The following is a 20,816-nucleotide window of genomic DNA, read 5'->3' as shown; positions in this document are numbered from 1 at the left end:
AAAATTACAAAGTATAATATTATCAAGATTATTGTCTGTTACTGAAAATGATTAAACTAAGTGTTAGAGTGTATTGAGTTCTAATACCAGCGAAGTAGTTAAAAAAAAATCCTTCATCTTCTTAAAACATTTCCTCAAAGTAAAATGTGGGTAACACTAACAATTTAGGGACATTTTAGGATTTTAAAAGTAAATGAAAAAATTTCAGGCTAGAATGTATATGTGTGAATCTTTTGCCAAATAAAATATTATATTTAGAATATAGAAAATTGATCAAAATTCATCATTATAACCTACTTAAAAATGGTCAAGATAATTATCCAAAAATTTCATTGAAGATGATATACAGATGGCAAATAAATGCACAAAAAGCTATTTGGCACTGTTAGCCATTAAAGATAATGCAAATTTAAGGCACAGTGACATCTGAGCTTATCAGAATGACAAAAATTAAAGGTACTGATAAATACCAAATACTGGCAAGGATACACAGGAACTGGATAACACATAAATTGCAGGGATGTAAATGTAAAATAGTGTAACCATTCTAAAAATAGTTTTTAAGTTCCCTTCCCTTCAGAACTATAAGTGGATTGGTTATGCAACCAGAAACTGGAGTTTGGTTTTCCTAGAGAAATTAAAATTTATTTTCACAGACATAGGTACTTGCCCCCAATTTTATAATTTTATTTATTTTATTTACTATATTATAATTTATATATAATTTTATAAAACTTTATAATAATTATCCCATAGTAGAATACATCCCTTAGGTAATTGCTAGAAAAACAAAGTAGGGATATCTATGCCCATAGTAGTATTCAGCACTGAATGAAAATCTGGTATTGATATACATATAAACTAGGATGAACCTTAACAAATTATGTAAAGTAAAAAATATCCAGTTTGAAAAGAATTGAGGTATATCTATTCTGATTCACTACAATGAAGGAACTAATTGATTAGCAGATAGATGATCAGATTTAGATTTCTCACTATTGAAGTGAGAAGTAGAAATAAACAAGAAGAAAGTGAGCCATTTGATCTAAAATGATCCATATGATGATGTACTAGGATTAGAGAAGTCAGTTAAGATTGATTCTTTCCCAAAAGTGAGTGATACCATCTTCTGGTGGGGCAACAGTGTTATCAGGATGATGGTAATTCCTTCAGTTTAATTTGGGTAGATTTCCAGGGTTTCTGGCTACTAATTTTCCTTCTGAAAAGTGTGCAATAGGCTAAATAAGTCTGGGAATCTCTGTTTCAACTCAATACAGATACAGTTGTTTATGTGTAGAAATATTTATATGTAGTATATACAAGGGTTAGTAGACATGCAAATATTTAGTTGCTTTTCCAGATGAAAGAAACAAAGGCACACCTTACAAATGTGTACAAGAGCCCAAATTCTAGTTTCTAATACCATTCTCTAGTAAAACAAACAAACAAATAAAAAGAAACCTAAGAATCATTGAAGAGATGACTCTAACAGAAAATATAAAAGTTAAGCTTAGAAGGGCCAGAGAGATAGCCATGGAGGTAAGGAGTTTGCCTTGCATGCAGAAGGATGGTGGTTCGAATCCCAGTATCCTATATGGTCCCCTTAGCCTGCCAGGAGTGATTTCTGAGTGTAGAGCCAGGAGTAAACCCTGAGTGCTGGTGGGTGTGACCCAAAAACAAACAAACCAACAAACAAAAAAGTTAAGCTTAGAGCATTTTACAACGCCCGAGAGTAAGAAAGTGCAAGAATAACAACAACGAAAACCTCTTTAGTTTAAAGTAATAAATTTAAAAAAGATAAAAGATAAAAGATAAAAAAAAATAAATAATAAGCAAAAAAACCTCTAAGACAAACAAAACAATAAATACACAAAGAGGGGCATGTCCAAAGGATGCAGAAGTCAGCCCTCTCCACAAATCCCAATGACCACAGATTAAATAATTTGAGCAATAAACTATAATGTGATGTTAAAATTAATTCAAAATATAAAATAAATATCCATGATCTCATAACAAAATAAATTATTGAATAAATCAATACATACATTAGGAATGAAGGATACATTCAGTATAATTTCACTTATATGAAATATTAGTGTCAGACACATAGGAACTTAAACCAAAATGGTGGTTTTCAGAAAGTGAGGGAGCAGGAGAATCGGGGACTATTGCTTAATGGGTATGAAGTTTCAGTGCTGCAAGTTTAAAAAAAAAAGTTCTATTAATTAGTTTTACAACAATGTGAATATACCGGTTTGTTTTTGTTTTTGCTTTTATTTTTGTTTTTGGGCCACACCCGGTGACGCTCAGGGATTACTTCTGGCTACATTCAGAAATCGCTCCTGGCTTGGGGGACCATATGGGATGTCAGGGGAATCGAAGCACCGTCTGGCCTAGGCTCCTACGTGCAAGGCAAACGCTCTACCACTTGAGCCACTGCTCCGGCCTTGTGAATATACTGTATTTTCCCGTGTATAAGACAACTTTTGAAACAAAAAAAAAGTCAACCGAAAATCGGGGGTTGTCTTATACGCCGAGTATATCCCGAAAAATGTTTCAATATGACGCTAGACGAAAATTGTCTGAATATTGTCACAAAACGAATTTTCCAACTCGATCCTGCACCAATCACTGCAAGGCTGCTCGGACCGCCTCTCTGACTCAGCCAATCCAAGCAGGCTTTTGATGCATGCAAATTAAACAATGTTCTGGACCCGAATCTACACTGTCAATAGCCTGCTCAGACTGGCCAGAGTCAGAGAGGAAGTCTATTTGAACCTTTGAACCTTTGCTTGTTGTGATTGGCCCACTGTGGTACATACAGTTGCAGCACAGGAACATTCTGTCTGATACAGTGAATATAGGCCTAAACCTATGTTTTAACTGCAAAATTAGGGGGTCGTCTTATACGCCCAGTCGTCTTATACGCTGGAAAATACAGTACTTAATACTACGGAATGCTATACTTAAATATGGTAAAGATGATAAAAAAAATGTTATGCTTATATTTACCATAATTGAATTGTTCAGGATGGGAGGTTGAGCCAAAGCTGGAGGTGCTCAGGACTTGCTCCTGGCTTTGTGCTCAGGGATCACTCCTGGCAGCCTCCTACTTCCTGGGGACCTTAGGGGATACCAGGAATCAAACCCTGGCAGGCCATCTGCAAGGCAAGAACCCTACTTGTTGTACTATAGCTACAGCTCCTAAACTTAAAAAAAAATATTAGAAACAAAAACCTGACAAATTCCTGTCTGTAGTTTAACTAGTAGTATTGTAACAAAGATAATTTCTTAGTTGTAATAATTATACATGCATGTAAGATGTTAATATTAGGGAAATCTGAGTAAAAGAACTCCACAGAGTTCTGTACTCTATGTTTTTACAAGTGTTCTCTAAGCCTAAAATTATTTTTAAATTATTCCAAAAAGCAAAATTCTGTGGCTAAGGGTTACAGATTATTTATTTTTATACTCAGTCCTCAAAAATGAGGAACACAATTTTCCACTTTCTGAGTAGTGACTTCTTTCGAAAGATTAAAACATGGCTAAGGCAAGGAAAAATGATCAACTTTACAATACAGAAGCTGGACATGTATTTCCTCAGTCAGATGATCAAGGTTAATATCAACAGAAAAATCATGTTAAAATTATGTGGTAGGAGAATCCTATTTTAGCTTAATGCTCATCTGACAGTGTAATAAATAAGAAATAAGAAATAAATAAGAAAAATACCAGAAGGAACCAACTGAGGGATATTTAACATAATACCTGATAAGTACTCCTCCAAATTGGTAAAGTCTTCCCAATAAGGAGGAAAGGAAGACTGACAGATTCAAGAAAGATTTGATAAGATGTGATGTTTAAATGCAGTGTGAAATCCTGGATAGACTCCTAGAACATAAATAAGGACATTAGCTAAAAAGCCCTAGACAACCTGGATGAAGTATGTATTTTAGTTAATAATAACTTAGTACAGTTCTAACATAATAACCATCATGCGTTGGCTTATAACCTGATACATGCAAACTTATGTGAAGAAAGATAGCTCATGCATTGGCTTATCACCTGATATATGAAAACTTATTGAAGAAGATAGTTGTGAAGAAAGATGGCTGTGATAGAGGAAGATACAGGCTCACCTTTTTCCATGAAAACACCAAGCATATAGCTATATGTGGTGTAATTATCTCTGAAGAAAGTCTGAGATGAGATGAACAGTTCCTCCTCAACATGGACGGAGAGTCACAGACAGGATCTCAGTAGGAAAACCCAACCCTGAGATGAAGACCCACCAATGGGAAAGGAATGATAAATATTAGGCATCTGAGCACGGAGAGATAGCACAGTGGCGTTTGTCTTGCAAGCAGCCGATCCAGGACCAAAGGTGGTTGGTTCGAATCCCCGTGTCCCATATGGTCCCCCATGCCTGCCAGGAGCTATTTCTGAGCAGACAGCCAGGAGTAACCCCTGAGCAACGCCGGGTGTGCCCCCCCAAAAAAAACAAAAAACAAACAAAAAAACCCCACAAATATTAGGCATCTGAGTGAAGGGTTCATATACCTAATGTTCATTATCTACTTTTGCTGGAATAAAGCTCAGTGAACCCTTTTTTTCTGTTTTTCTTCATTTAACACTGAGTAGGGAAGAAATGAAAGAAGACAGGAGGGAAAGAATAGTTGAATATATGTCCTCAAGATTAATTGTTCTTAAATACTTTATTTCTCCCAAAGTTTCACATAAATTTTATTAGGCTAGAATAGACTATGCTAAGGCAATAATTCTATAATGTTATTGGATAGATAGGAATGGAGGATGAACTTGGAAACGACACGCAGAACCTCTTTGGAAAAGAGCAGATGACAAATTGGAGGCTTATTATAGGAGGCACTACAGATATTGCTGAGTCTAAGCGAGTTTAAGTGACCATCTAAGTCAGCTAGTGAAATTCAAAGGAGCTTTGCTACTGGACATGGAACACCTCAGGGACCATATAGCAATACTTTCCAGGTTTTTCACTTTTATCCCAGGTCTCTTGCTTCTAATGAAAATTACATTAAAAATATAAACTTAATCATGTGCAAATATATGGCTTCTGATTCTTTTGAGGTTTTAACATTTCTTTGTTTCTTGACCCATTTTAGCAATATATGAATGTGAATAACAAGTTAAAGCCAGTTTTTCCTTAATTAAACCTGGGAACAAAAGAACTTAGGTAATTTTAGGAAGATACGTGTATTGTGGAAGCTTATAAACAATGAAAAATTTAAGGACATTGCCCTTAAATGTGAGAATGTTGATGGTATCACAAGAGAAATGCACAGAGTGCTTGCCACTTTGACAGCACTGGGCACCTTCATTCATAATATCTTTGAGGCCTTGGCCAAACCGTAAGTTTCCAATCCCTTGGTCCTGACATTTTGAAGGTCTACTCTCTCTGAGTACCTTCCCCTGAGTTACAGCAACTTGGCTTCCTGTGTGCATCTGCTTGAGGCAACTATCTGACAGCAAAAAGTAGGGGGCTCGGGATTAGAAAGACTTTCCCCTTTGCCTCTTTAATTTAAATATCTAGAAGCCAGGGAAATAAAGTTAGGCACAAACAATCTGGAAGTAACTTGAAGCAAAACTTTCTGAACATCTCTTCCTTCTGCTTAGCAAAGGGTATTGTAGGCATGGAACTAAGTTTCTTCTCTTCTGGTAGAAAGGTGTCTTAAAAGATAAGCTGTCAAGAAATTAAAAAATACCAATTCCTCCTATTTGCCTAATTTTATGCTGAGATTTATACCAGCCACATGTGTGAACAGAGCTGACTTTCCCAAGAATCTTTGTCAACACATGGTCCTGCTAGGGGCTGATAAACAAACAAACAACTAGAGTTGAGTCTATATTCCATGACAACAGTTTTGTTCCGCGCAGGAGACTGGTAGTAAAAGATCTGGGGAACTTAACGGACATCATTGCCAATTTCAGAAACATCTAGAGGGGGAAATTTCTTTATATAGTGGTTGGAAGCTAAATTCTCTGAGTCTCAGGAGAGTACAAAAAAGCACCAGTGCTCCAACCATAACTCATACATTGTTCTATGAGTTCTCTCCTAGGCCTTTCCTTCATCCACTATTACTTCTCTGGTAGGTGCTTCAGATCCTGGTCATTGTGTCACAGGGACCAGACTGAAGGGAGGCAGACAAAACTACTTGTAATATTTCCTACTTACCTTGTTGCTTTTGAAGTATACATTAAAAGGGACATAAAAAGAGAAATAGTGGAAGCAAAACAAAGCACAATCAGAATTATGCTTAAGAGTATCAGTGTGCCCACTGCATTTTAATATAGGCATTCAAAAGCTACTTATGATTATAATCTAGACATCGAACATAAAGGGTGAGAAGAAATTGCCACCTGGGTACTTCACCCATCTGCAATCCCATTTCTCTGTCCCCAAGTACCATTCTGCTAAACAGTGTTTCTTTTCCCTTTGCAGGCCTATAACTTCTTCAGAGCTTAGATCAAGCTATTGCCGTATGGTTTTGTTCAGACTCGTAGACTTTGGATAGGTGATCAGTAACTGTCTGTGGTTCATTAAATAGCCTTTTTTCTATCACTCCAGTAAAACTTTAAGTCTAGCCAGGGATCTATTCTTTAGATACTTGACATCCTGGGATATTTAGTAAGAAAGCTTAATCCCCATCCGTAATGTTCTGTAGGACAGAATAGGACAGTCCTAAATACACTTTGATTGCTTTAAGCAGAGGCCTGCCTGGTTCTTTGAATCACCTAGTCTTTATGTCTAGGTATAACATATTCTGAATAGTAACTCAGTAAATCAGATTCAAATCTTGCCCATAACATACTTCCCAGATTCATACAAAAGGCAGAGCTTTGGTTAGAATTTTCTCAATGATTATATATCCAGTGGGTGTGAGCAAAGACCCCCAAATGCTATTAAACTCCTTAGTGATGTGAACCAGATGGAAAATAAAACAAAAGAATTCACAACTCATGTTAGACTGAATTGAATGTCTTTAATTTCACACAATGAATAACATATGAATAGGATTAACTTTTTTTTTTTAATAGTTAAGTGCTCTATACTGTGCTAACCTGATCTGGTAGCGAAAAAGACTGAGCTTTCTTTTAGAAAAAATGTTTAAAACCCAACATCTAAGACCATGAGGAGCATGACAGTAAAGCATGCCAGATGTCTCTACGCCTCAAATAACAGCAAGTCCATGTTCATTTTAAATGTACAAAAATGCTTTATGAATAAAAACTGTTACAAAAAGAACATTTCAAACAATGTACAATTTTTTCTTGCCTCTATATTCAATAAAATACAAATACATTTTTGTTCTAAAATATGTTTACATACAATCAAAGTAGAACATGCAAATTACACTTTAAAAAAGGCTTTTAAAAACCACTTATGAATACAAACTAAAAATTAGCCAGCACGACTTGTAAGACAATCTTGTGCCCCATTTTCTTTCTTTTGAAATATATATACATATTTAACACATCATGTGCATTTATTATTATTTAAGAAATAGATTTCTTTTTAAAAAGGAAGAAAAAGAAAGACACCAACCGAAGGTGGAACTACCCTTCTGTGTTGACTGGGGCAGCTCTCTTATCTCCCCCTCCCTGTAGTGTTTATGGTACCTGGGTAAGTGGACAACAGATATCCGGGAAGTTTCTCCCTTGGTTGATATGTGCTTCAAAGACTGCCCCCCAAGTAACTGAGTCCAACAAGAAAGGAAGGCTCAGCCGTGGGGTGAACTCTCCAAGAAACAAGAGGCAGGGGAAGCCTTGTATTGTGGAAAGAAATTTTAAAAAACACCAAGAAAATGCTACGGTATATTACAGTTCGAGTTTCTAGGCACTGTGATGACATCATCTGTAAGCTCTGGCATTTGGACCTTGTGATACTCTAGGGTAGTGTTGAGAATAATGTCTATATTTATCTACTTTTACATAATGAGAAGGATGGAAAATCCTGCAGTGTAACACTTAAATGGCTTTTGAGGCATTTCGGCTTCTGCCACCCCCTCTTCTCTCCATGCTACAGTTGGCATTTAAAGGCGTTGGAAATAAATATAGAGACTTCTAGACAGTTCCCAGGTAAATCTTCCTGGGGTAAGGACAAAATATTTTCCAAAAGCTCATTATCAGAATCGTATTGGATAATAAGCTATAGGAGTGGGATTTTTCTCCTTAAGTCCTAAAATCAATTCCTTTATGACCTACATATAGTACATCACCTTATACTATCATTTTGTCACCACTTGCTTATCATATTTCTAAACCCAGCAATACACAGAGCACACATTCTGACCAACATCAAACATGGCCTCCTACTCTAGATTGTAGCCAAGTTAATGTGATGATCTTCTGTTGGCCCTTAGTCAGTAGTTGTTGATCTCTGTCCTGTCAAATCGCAAACCAGCCTCTCCTCCCTTTTTCCCTTCAAACCTTCCACCTTATGTTGTATCTAGAGCCAGGCTATCAGAAGTGAACCGTCTGTTCCTCTCACTTTAAGACCAGGGTCTGAAAAGCAAGTGGCTCCTCTGACACTTAGGACACGAGATCAGAGTCCCATAACCAGAGGGGGGTTCATGTCTGCTGCTCAAGGAAGGCAATTATTCCAGGAAAAAAAGAACAAGAAAACCAAAGGGGTTCTTATTATGAAATATTTTGCAAAACTGTTTATGGATTTTTGAGCATTCCAAAAGACACCCACAAACAAAAAGGCAACCACAGAAAGCAACACTGGGTGAAGAGATAGCATGGGGGTTTGGAAAACTGAGTTTTCTTCCTGGTTCTGCAAGCAAGGAGATAGGAAAGTAGTTGGGCCCAACAATGAGCATAGACAGAAGACAAGAGGGTAGTTTAAAAAAAAAAGAAGAAAATGTAAAAGTAATGCTGTATTAAGGGAGGAACAGGTGATGGTGAGGAGGCTGGGTAGGAGATGACAAAAAGGTTTGCTTCCACCTCTAAACAGCTGTTGAGTATGTCTGTTTTGATTTCCTATAATTTTCAATCTATTTTTAAGGTCACCAAAGTCAAGGCTTTGCATTTAACTTACTTGAAATCTATAGGCCTGGATTCATGCTTAGGAGTGCAACTCTGCTGAATCTCTTTTGGCATATCTGTGTTAGTTTGGAAGCCCTCGTTATCTGCAAATTCTCACCTCGTACAGGTTAGAGCCCTTTCAGCTTTAGCTCCCTTTCCAAAGACGCTTATACTGAGCAGAGCCCACATACTTTCCTCTGCAGAAGGACCCAATCTGCTGCCAGATGGTGGAAGAAACAGTATCACATCAGAAGGAAGAGGGCAAAAGGATGAATGAAGAAAATGATTTTGAAAATCCAACAGGAAAGTAGCCTTTTTATGGCTTAATGGGAATGAAAATGGTTGCTTTTTCCTAGGAGTGGCAGGGTTAGCAAGGCTAATTAAAACCTTCCTTTTGGGTGACTTTGGGACCACGCTGACATGGCTTACGAATGACAAATTAAAAGTGGCTGGTCTGATTCTGTATTTCACCCCATGTGAAATGCTAAAGGTGAAACTAAGTCACACACTGAGCATCTACAATATAAGTTTTTAAAGTACAGCAGAGTGCATTCCTTTATAGTCTGATATTGCTAGGCAGGATGAAATGTGGCTGATCTTGTGGGCAGCAAACAGTGTCAAGTCCAAGGTGACGGTCCAGAATAAGTGGACTCTGTGAGGCAATTTTAACCAAATGTTGGTCCCATGACAGAGTTGTGATAACTGCAAGCCTCAACTTGGAATTCTGAAATTTACTCCCAGAGATACCTCATCCTATATGCTCATGTGTCCCCCCCCCCCCCAATTCACCTCTTGCTTAGGAAATTATGTATTGTGAAATGATAATACAATTTCTAGTCTGTCCCAACTTCCTGTAAACCACCTAATTTGGAGGTAAACCAGACATTCAAGTTCCCATTAGTCTCTGTGTCTCATTATAATCTACCATATAAGGTGTTTGACATCTAGGGGAAAGGGAAGGGTAGGAGGGAGAAAACTGAAAATACGTATTTGAAATTTCCACATCAGACTTTTAGAATACATCTACGGCAATGGAATAACTTCATATTCATTGTGAGTCTTCTTCACATGTTTTACTTGGGCTGTGGAAATGAATCATAAAGATGGAATATCTGTCCACGTTAAACCAATGGCTAGAGTACAACTTGGATGAAACGTACAGCTGAAATTGACCATTCAAAAGACGATTTGTCACACACAGTTTGCATCCATGCAGACTGATAGGTTTATAATTACATTATGTACAAAAAATGTTTTTTTATTTTTATTAAGGCAACCACAGTTTGGATATTTCATCCAAGGTGGCTTGATATAATTGGAGTGGTGATACCCTTTGAGCATTTTCTTTATTTTTTTTTTTATTTTCTCCAGATAAGAACACTTACTCCCATTTGCTTTTAAGAAATAATTATCAAGGGATAATGGACTTTTATTGTTTTCTTGTTTCCTATTTTCCAATGACCTGTGATAATTATTTGCATTAAAAAAAATCACATACCAAGGCATTGCTAGACACTTGTCTTTCAGATGGGCCTGGGATTTCAGTCCTGGGTGATCTGTCAGTTATTCCATTTGCTATGCGGGTATTAAAACCATCTTAATCTGCCTATTTTCTGTCCATATGTTTTAGATATAAAAATAACCTGGTTGACACCTGGGCCAGCATGTCCTCCGCTGCTCTAAATCGCTTATTAGGAAGGCTCTGTCATTCATGAGTCTCCATTCCACATGGTGATCGGGATTCACAGCATGCTAAGGGTGAATCTTTCAACAAAGTTAAGGTTTCCATTATTTGGGGGGTGTGTCGAGGAAAGAAGTCAGCAAGTAAGTTAATGAAACGGGATATGGAAGTACAATGGGGGAAAAGAAGAGAAGAAGCTAAATATCAGAGGATGTAGGAAAGAGGAAGCTTAGGGAACACTCTAAACGCTTGCTTGTCTAAGGTTGCCTAACTGGAATTCCATCTTCGGCTGAGACGGCTCCATCTGAGACAGAGTAGTGTTAACGGAAAGATTCAGGTCACCGGAAGATGACATCGGTACCCCAAAGCCCAGCGAACCTCGAAAGCCCCCAACCCGTCCCCCCAAAACAATAAAATAAAAACAACAACAGATACATGGAAGTGGGTGACAACAAAGCCAGTGGCGAGAGTTGCAGCTTTTTTCCCCCTCCCCTTGGAATGTTTTCCCATGGAGGGTGTTTCCCTTGACTTTTCCTGGCCAGCAAAGGCAGAGAGACACCCGGGACATGCCCGGGGACGCGGGAGGTGAGCGCTCGGCCAGAGAGCAGGCCTGCTTCGCCCCTCCGCGTCGGGTCCAGGATCTGGCTCTAGCCCTGCGCAAGTGCCTAGATCTAGGGTGGGAACTGCCGTCCAAAAAGGCCGAGCGGCTTCTCCGGGACCGGGAGGGGTCCCCGTCTTGACTTGGCTCTCCCGGAGCTTCCCGCTGGACGTGCCAGCCCGGAGTGCGCAAGCGATGGAGAGAAGGGCAGGAGGACGCGCGGGTCCCCGACTCGACTCTGCAGTTAGTTCCCAGTGTCCGCGCCCCGCAATCTCGACGCCAGGGTGCCCTGGCCCTAGGCGAGGCCGTCGCTGTCGCCCGCCCGGGCCTTCCTCTGCCTCTTGGCCTTGCCCTCCTCTTCTTGGGGCAGGGGCTGCTGCGGGGACGGCTGCGGGGACGGGGACGGCTGCAGCGGCGGCGGCGGCGGGGGTCTGTGTTTCCTCTTGCCGCCCCTGGGAGTCTTGGGGGTCTTGGGCGGCGGCGGCGGGGGTGGTGGGGGCGGCGCCTCCCGGGCCATGTGGACCACGGCCTCGATCGTGGCCATCACGGCGTCCTGGCCGGCGGCGGCCTCCAGCGCCAGGGGCCCCAGGCTGGGCTTCTGCGCCCTTTTGCTGGGCAGGTCGACGCACTTCTCCAGCACCGGCATCTGGTCCCCGGGGTCCTCGTCCGACTGGCTGGGCTGCTTGCGAGGCCGCCCTCGCCGCTTCTTGACGAAGTTGTTGCCCGTCTTGGCCTGTCTCTGCAGCCGCTTGGCCTTCAGGATCTTGTTCACGTGGTCCAGGTTCTTTTTGGTGGACAGGATCTTGGTGTAGTGGCACATCTTGCGCACCTCGCACTGGATGGCTTCGATCTCCCGCCGCTTGAATCGCTTCTTCAGGGAGGAGCTGGCTGCAAGAGGAAGAGAGGAAAGAAAAGTTGAGCCAGGCAGAAGCAGCGTGTGACAGCTGAGACTGTTGCTAGGTTGCTTCAAGAAGCTTCTGGAGAACCCTGGGGCCAGAATTCAAACCATACTTGTCTGCCCAATCACCTTTATTGTTTGTTTGTTTGTTTGTTTTTTGGGGGGGGACCCAGAGTTATTCCTGGCTCTGTGCTCAGAAATTACTCCTGGAAGACTACAGGACCATATGGGACGCTGGGGATCAAACCCAGGTTAGCTGCATGCCAGGTAAATGCCCTTCCAGTTGTGCTATTGCTCTGGGCTTCCAATTACTATCTTAAAGTATTCGTCAAATATTTCAAAGGTAATTCCCCCACCCCCACAATTATTTTAATCTCCCCCCACCAAATTATGTGAAGTGTCTATGTTTTTTTGTGGGGTGAGGGGTCGTGAGAGAAGCTCCCAGGAGGTGTATAGGAGGTCTGAGACTTCATGGGGAGATTCTCAGCCAGCCAGGCCATCGTTCAATACAAGGATGCTTTGTTGCTTGGGTCTGCAGTGTCTGATTTATCGGGATTATTCCAGAGGCTTTATGGGCCTGCAAACAGAGAAGCTAAGGGTTGAGGGAGGAGACAAGATACTCACTGTGTCAGGGAATGGAACTCAAATTAGGCACAGCAACAGCACTAAAACACCCCCCCCCTTTCTTTTTTATAAATTCTTTAAATTAAAACACTGAGATACAAAGCTGTTCACGATTGAATTTCAGTAATACAATGTACAACACTCTTTACCAGTGCACATTTCCTGCCACAAATGTCCCCAGTTTCCCTCCTGCCAGCCCCCTGCCCCGCTGTGGCAGACATCTTTCTTCTCACCTTTTTTTCAGGTTTGGAAACTGAGGCTCACATGATGTATGAGGTTCTGTCATGGAAGTCAATGACAGACTCGCAGTATAAAATCTCATGATTTTTCACTGTTACACTCACCCCAGTCCCCCTTTGATACCTGATCTGATCCAATTAGGCTACACTTTTTCATAAAATATTAAATGAATATTGTAGCATGTGGAATATAAAATGAACTAGAATATGCAATTTAGCCTAATTTCAATGAACATTTAGCCATCTTTTACTGGTAGAAATCTGGGTTTTCTTTATTTAAGGTGCCACCAGTCTCTAATCCTACCTCTCCCAAGGTTCGGGACTTGTCAACTTGTCTACTGAAGTCCAATTGACCAGATCCTCTTTTTAAGTAGTTCATCTTTTCAGAACCTCCAGGAACATATCAGCCAGGTGTTTTTGAATCATTTACATGCCTGCTACCCTACCAGGCTGTTGTTTACAAAGAGTTCTTTTCATGTCCTGGTGGCCAGATGAACCTCTATTTATGAGCCAAACTTCTAGTCTCAGGAAGTCTTGCAATGCCACCACTAAATAGCCTTCAGAAAGGTTTCATTTTGAAGTTCAGACACCCATAAAGTGGAAATGACTTCAAGATGGACTGAGTGGGCTGGGCTGGCCTTGCCTCTTTCTAATGCTGTTTCTCTGTTCCTATTGCTCCTAAGTAGACACCTGCATATACATCTCTCACATATATATACACAGGGCACACATGTCCCATGAGCATGTTCATTGCTTTCCATCTACTGCTATAAACTTATCAGTATATTGTTACTTGCGGTTGCAAGGGACCCTACATGTTCAATCCCAAGTAGCCCACCCAGAAGAGGCTGACCTCAACACTCTTTACTCTCAGCCCCCACATCTCTGGCCTGAAAGGAAATGTGTTTTGTGTCAGCGTTATGGTTTATGGCCCCATATTTGTTTGACTACCATTGGGAGAGTGGAATACACATATTTAGTGAGATGATGGTGGTAAACTCAAGAAAATATAGAAGGAACTTACTTATTCAGGGAAAGACCCAATTCTATATGCTAGTCTCTTCCCATCTCTCATGCAGTGTGTATGGATCACAAATATTCAGAAGCCTTTGAATTGAATTTGTTTACAAGCTGAGTTTCAGAGAGAAGAAAGCACAGGAAGGGGAAAATGTGACTTTTGGCCAAGAATCATTATAAGACTATGCAAAAAAGAAGTGTTGAACAATCTTGGAAATATGTTACAAAGATCAAAATACAATGAAGTCTTAGTGGAAGTCTGAATACAATTTGTAATTTCAATAATTAAAGGAAAATCTTATTTCAATTGAAAGTTCTTAGATGAGTGATAAATTTCTGTCTATCTTTAGGTCCCTCACAAGACCTACATAGTGCTTCAAATGGAGACATATAAAATTGCTTCTGAATTGATCAGTAACAGGAATCACTGTTGCTTTATTGTCATCCTATCCTTTTCATACTTCAGTTAATATATTCTAGTATATATGTAACCTATAAAATTAAAAATTAGTGGTGAGAGGCTGGAGAAATAGTACAGCAGATAAGGCACTTGCCTTACATGCAGCTGACCGAGGTTCAGTCACCAGCATCCCAAATGGTTCCCTCAAGCACTGCCATGAGTGATTCCTGAATGCAGAGCCAGTAATTATCCCTAAGCACCATCAGGTGTGGCTCAAAGACAAACATAAATAAGTAGTGAAAACTACTTAGTGTTGATTCACAAGGTCAATACTATGCTCATGGTATGTATATAAATTGGCATAATCATTGTGGACAGAGACTGAGCATAAGCACCAGAGTTGAATATGGGTAATACCCCATGGATTCCATGTATATGTTCCACTCCAGTTCATGTGTAACAGGAAGCCACGGGCATGAAAGACTGTTCACTGAAACTCAGTGCATATTACAAAACATCCACAGTGATCTAAATGTTTAGTGAAAAGAATGAATCAACTGTGTCTAACAATGAACTAGTGTTTGGTTTAATAAACTATACTTACATAATACACTTATGGTACTGTGTCAACATGGGTAAATTCTAAAAAGAATACAGAAAATCAAAAGCAAATAACAAAATTTGCAAGTATCACACTTAAAAACATTTAAAGTACATTTAAAAGATTTTCTTGAATTTTTATTTCATTTTCAATGTCCAAGTGTGGGTGAATGTATCTTCTCTTGATAGCTACCTCACAGAACTTCATTAAGTCTCTAGAGAGCATTGTTCATTAGAGTTTTATTCAATGCTGGCAATGTTCTTTATCTGTGCTCCTTTCAACCTTCAGTGACACGTGGTTACTGAGTTTTTGAAATATGCCTAGTGTGGCTGACTTTAATTTTTATTTTGTTTTGAGGCCACATCTAGTGGTGCTCAGGGGTTACTCCTGGCTCTGCTTGAAGGACCATAGGATAGCAAGTATCAAACCCAAGTTGCCTTGTACATGGCAAACTGCCTTGCAGGTAAACTATTACTCTGCCCTGACTTTTCAATTTAATTTAAATGTAAATGCCTACTGTGGTAGTGTAGCTACCCACACAAGGTAGCTCAAGCCAGGATCTTTTCATCAGCAAATACAGAAAAAATATTTCTCCCAGTCAGTAGAGTGTCATTTTATTCTGGTCATCATTTTTTTTTTCAGTGCAAAAGCTTCTTAGTTTGTTCATCTTTATTTATTTATCTTAATTGTTTATCTTTGCTTTTATTTGCTTGGGCAGGAGCATTAAATCATTGAAGATGCTGCTAAATTCAATGACATGAATGGTACTGCCTGTATTTTTCTCAGTAGAATTCATGATTCCAAGATAATTGATCTATTTTTATTTTATTTTTGTGCATGGTGTTAGATAGTGGTTTGAGGTGTTTTTGTTTTGTTTTGCATGTTACACCAGTTATTGCAGCATCATTTGTTGAAAAAATCTTTCCTTATTCCTATCTTCACTAAAGTACTATTCACAATACTCAAAAGAAAATAAGCCAAGAGCTCAAGGATGGATGCTTGTATGAAAAAGTATGGTATATATACACAATGGAATACTACTTGGCTACAAAAAGAATGAAACTATATGACTCACTGCTATGTGGATTATCTGGAGAATATGAATGAAGTGAGTCAAAAGTATAACATACAAAATGATCTATGTCATATATGACATATGAAGACATATAGTAAGGAAACATCAAATTCCCAAAGGCAACAGAAGTTGAGAACCAGTCTTTAGGTGAAAATATTACTATAAAGGGGTGGGGAAGGGGAAGAGGAAGAGAAAAGTAGTTAGAATGGGTAATAAGGGACAATAGTGGAGGGAAGTTGGAACAATGGTAGAGGATCTGGTGTTAATACATTTTGTACATAAATCCCTGATATTATCAATATTATAAATAGCTGTGGCTAATACAAAAATTTAAAAATAAAGAGAACACAGAGATTTGTTGAACAAAACATTCAAACTTGGACATTCTAGATAAATAAGCAGGTAAGTGGGCAGGAGAATTAGTACAAAGGGTAGGGCACTTGCCTTGCTCGCGACTGACCATCCTATACAGTTCTGAGCTATAGAGTAAGGGGTAAGCCCTGTGCGCCACTAGAGGTGCCCTCCCCACAAAATAATGAATAAATAAAAGAGCCATTTTATTTATAACTAAGTAAGATGCCAGGGTAGAAAAGTAGGGGAAGGGTGGAATTTAAAGTAAAAAGAGATTTAAGAGGGGAAAATGAGCATATTTGAATAATAATAGAAACAAACTTTCAAAGGAAATTCTATTTCATGAATATATGCAAAACTGAATATGGTCTGGTAATTTCATAATCTACCATTGTAAATTTTCCTAAATGTGTGAATGCTTTTTAAAAATGGGATATAGTTGGGTAAAATATTCTAAATATTTATAGATAAAATCATATGATATCTGACTGGCTTTCCTATATAAAGGAAGGGTGGCAATAAGTTGGATGAAACAAGATTGACAGCGAACTGATATTATTGAAGTTGAGTGATAGGTATACAGAGGTTTATTACCAGATTCTGCCTACTTTGATATATATTTGACATTTAAATAACACACAGTTAACGTTGCGATTGGAAATGGCAATAAAATGTCTTCTTCTGTCTTTAGGACTGATTTTTCATGCTTTTGGGGTCTATTTCACCTAAATAATTTGGGAAGGATACGGAACATGCTCAGTGAATGGCTAGCCTCATCTCCAGAGAGAACTCCTGGCTTAGTGAGATGAGAGGGTGAATAAGTTTTCTGGCTTTTGTGCTGTGACCAACTGCAGAAACATATGTCATGATCTGATCTCCACTGATGGCATAAGGTTTTAAAATTTAACATCCCTTTTTCGATTTTATACTATAATCTTGGGGAGCTTTTTACATCAACTGAACATTTGATTTCATTTTGTCCTTATGTGTTTTATCTAAAACTTCAGTTCCAGTTTATTTTCCCTGTGTGTGAGCACTGGAATTCTGAGTTGAACTGGGATGAACCTTAGTCTAGAATTTCTTCCTTCATACTGGACAGCTGAACTAGGTGCTTCAAAGATCCGAAGTACCTCTGTATACCTTTCACACAACTTTAGCACTATCAGTTCACTTTCAATCTTGTTTCATCCAACTTACCTCCTCCCTTCCTTTGTATATAAAAGACAGTCAGATAGTATATGATTTTTATCTATAAATATTTAGAATGTTTTTTTCAAACATATATCTCATTTTAAAAAAATGCATCCGCACACTTAGGAAATCCACCTAGATTAAAAATTGCTCTGATTCTTTTTTGCTACATTCATTATCAATTGCCTCTGGAAATGGGAGCCGGCTTTCTACATTCATTTCACCATTTATTTCATTTCATCATTCTGAAATAGGTGGGGGTGGAGGGAGTGGGGAAGAAAACTTATGAGTTGGCAGGGTTTGATATTCACAAATCTCTCTCCTTATTGCCTGCGACTTCACTGTCCCTCTAAGTGTTTACAGATTTTTCTCTCTTCAAATGGTTCATTATTAGACAGTAATTTCTGGGTTCTTTCAGGGAGATTGATTCCATATTTGCTCTCCTTCCTATAATTGTCCTCTATCTTGTCTGGTCTTTGTTAGTTTTCAGGAATAAATATGAGTGGTCAAGGCAACATGTAAATTCATTTGTTCATAACTGCAATGCAAATCATCTTCTAGACCTTTCTTTGTATTTAAAATTGCCATGCAAATGGTTGTGCTGGTTTGGGTCCAGGTCTAGATTTTCTACCTCTCTGCTCTCATCAGAGGATTGGTTCATCAGCATTCTGTTGCTTTCTGCCAAGTCTTTTATAATAATTAAAATCTGGATGTAGCACCGATTTCTACACTCTGCCTTTATATGCGTACTATAGACACCATGAGCAACAATAGGAGCTAAAGACTCTAGTTGAAGAAGGTTCCTGAGAAACTGGTGCTAATGGTTTGGAGATGGTAATTTGCCCTTTTGTAAGACAGCCTAGATTTACAAGCCCACTTGAGTGGATTGAAGAGGGAGAAAAAATTATCTCGATTTATTACTGTTTTCCTTGCCACTTGGTTGGGATATCAGGCGAATATCAAACTGCCCAGGGTGAAGTTGCCTGGGAAGGTAGACAGGGCCTGCAGCAAGGCAGAGAGCAGCAATCAGAGTGGCTTTGTATCCACATTTCTATGCTGATGCACATTAGAAAACCCTCCAAAGGCAAAGACCATAGCCATGTCTGTTCTTCCTGCTGTCATGGTTCCTGGTATGGGCTAACCCACACACACCCAGGAAGTGAACTGACATGCAGCACATGGCCAACAAATATAAGCACAAGGGAATTCAGTCATTTCATGTTCTCTCCTGTCCCGTGTTTGTGTGTGTTTATGTGTATGTTTATGCACATGTATGCACGTGTGTTTGCTTTGTTCTTAACTCAGTAATTATCTCTTGTTTGCCTGATGCTGCTTTTTATTTTTTATTTTTTAAAGTAAGTATGAAGCAACCTTGGCAAGCAAACTTTTCTCCTCCATCATTAGAAGTTAAATGAATCTGTAATGATCTTGGCCTCCCATTCAAGCTCACTGGGAAAAGATGGTGAGTTGCCCCCACTGGCAAGGCCTCTGCCAGAAGGGCTCAGCAATTATATTTCTAATCAGAAAACTGGTATTTCGAATGAAAGTTGGGGAACTATGGAGAAAGATCAAGAAACAAAGGGATTTCCCTCAGGTTCTTGTAGTGTCTAAAAGAAATACATGTAGCATGTTTGAAACTCAGAAATGGTGGAATAAGAAATAATAGTTTTCTCTTGGAGGTTTAGTTTGAGATCACCCTTGCCCACAGTAGGCATGAGAGGGGTGCAGGGTTTGGTTCTGTCCTCATGCACATTTTTCCTTGGGGTTCACAAAGGTGGGCATCTGGGCTGATGTTGAGCTGAAGTGGTGGCATCTGAGCGTTGATGTGCCAAGGTACTCAATGTCCCAGCGAGTCTCACAAAACCTCCTGTGGGCCTCAGCTGGTGTTACAGATATAGGAATCACCCTGTTCACCACCCTGACTATACAGGTCTGATCACACTTATGAGCATTACTGAACTGCAAGCAAAAATTCTCAATATTTTGAAGAGATATTTATTACTTATATTTGATTTAATATTATGGCAGAAGATAAGTATTCCAGTGCTTAATATCTGAAGTAATGGAGAAACATGGTCTTAAGGGACTACTGATGTCAGTTGAGTCACAGGAAAGTCACAGTGGAGTTGTAGGGGGAGAGGAGAAGGAAGAGAAAGCATAAAAGCATTCCAGTCCTACCAAGATCTTGCCCTGTCTGCCATGTGAATATAGGGTATCCTGCATTCTAACTTGAGAACATTAAGACCCCTAAAAGAAAAAGCAATTTCGCAATCCTTTGTAAGGAGATGGGAATGTTCCTGAAATATGTTCCATCCCACCGAGTTTTCTTAGTCATTTTGTAGCAAGATAGATAAAAGCTGTCATTTTCTAAGTTGAATTTGGAAATTTTCTTGCACAAAAAGATCAAGGTTCTAAATGATCTCACTTTCTCTGTACAGTCAATGGGCTGTCAGTAATGTAACCTAGCAGTTGTTAAAAAAGAAAAAAAAACAAATAAAATACTTAACGTATTTCTTGCATAGGATATAAGTGTGTCGAAAGCACTGCTTTTAAAAAGAAGCACACTAAGGAGATTTTTAAAAAAAAAAAAAAAGGATCAGAAATGTTTCCATTGTTTGCCACTGTTGTTTCTGAAAATGATAGATTGGTACTCATGCAATCCCTTCAATCTGCACATTTGAAAATGTTGTAAACAGACTTAACTTCCAAATGAACAGTTTCAGGGACCTGGACTCCTTACAAAAGCAATGCAGTTGATTTGCAAGGCTGTAAGGTAGTTTGGTTAGAGAGATTTCAACAAAAACATTTGCTTAATTGATGGATGAGATTAAAAGTGCTTTATGATTTAAGCACAATGATGTACTTTCACCTTTTATTTTACACTTATGTGAAGTACCCTTTGAACTAACGTTTCTGAAGTGTTGAAAGAACCTGAATTCAGACTCAGACCTTCCAATTGTGTTGTTACAAGAGTTGAACAAAACAAGCTTTGAAAAAAGTAGTATGCAATCTCAATACATAACAGCATATTAAAATTACTAGAAAATGTTGATGACAGCAAAAATATTTTTGCTT

At 39.1% G+C, this 20,816-nt stretch overlaps 1 protein-coding gene across 1 annotated transcript in view; it reads right to left on the bottom strand.

Annotated features, from left to right (window-relative positions):
• Window positions 1-11,537: 11,537 nt before the first annotated feature.
• The window catches only part of SETBP1 (SET binding protein 1), a 355,475-nt gene continuing 346,196 nt past the window's right edge, over window positions 11,538-20,816 (bottom strand). The window contains exon 5 of the mRNA XM_049782442.1: window positions 11,538-12,233. Within this exon, the coding sequence (XP_049638399.1) occupies window positions 11,641-12,233 (593 nt within the window). The 3' untranslated portion in view covers window positions 11,538-11,640. The remainder of the gene's footprint in view (window positions 12,234-20,816) is intronic.

Source organism: Suncus etruscus, chromosome 10 (genome assembly GCF_024139225.1).
Source record: "Suncus etruscus isolate mSunEtr1 chromosome 10, mSunEtr1.pri.cur, whole genome shotgun sequence".
NCBI classification, from domain to species: Eukaryota; Metazoa; Chordata; class Mammalia; order Eulipotyphla; family Soricidae; genus Suncus; species Suncus etruscus.
Note: the sequence above shows the minus strand (reverse complement) of the source record. Positions and strands in the feature narration are given on the sequence as shown.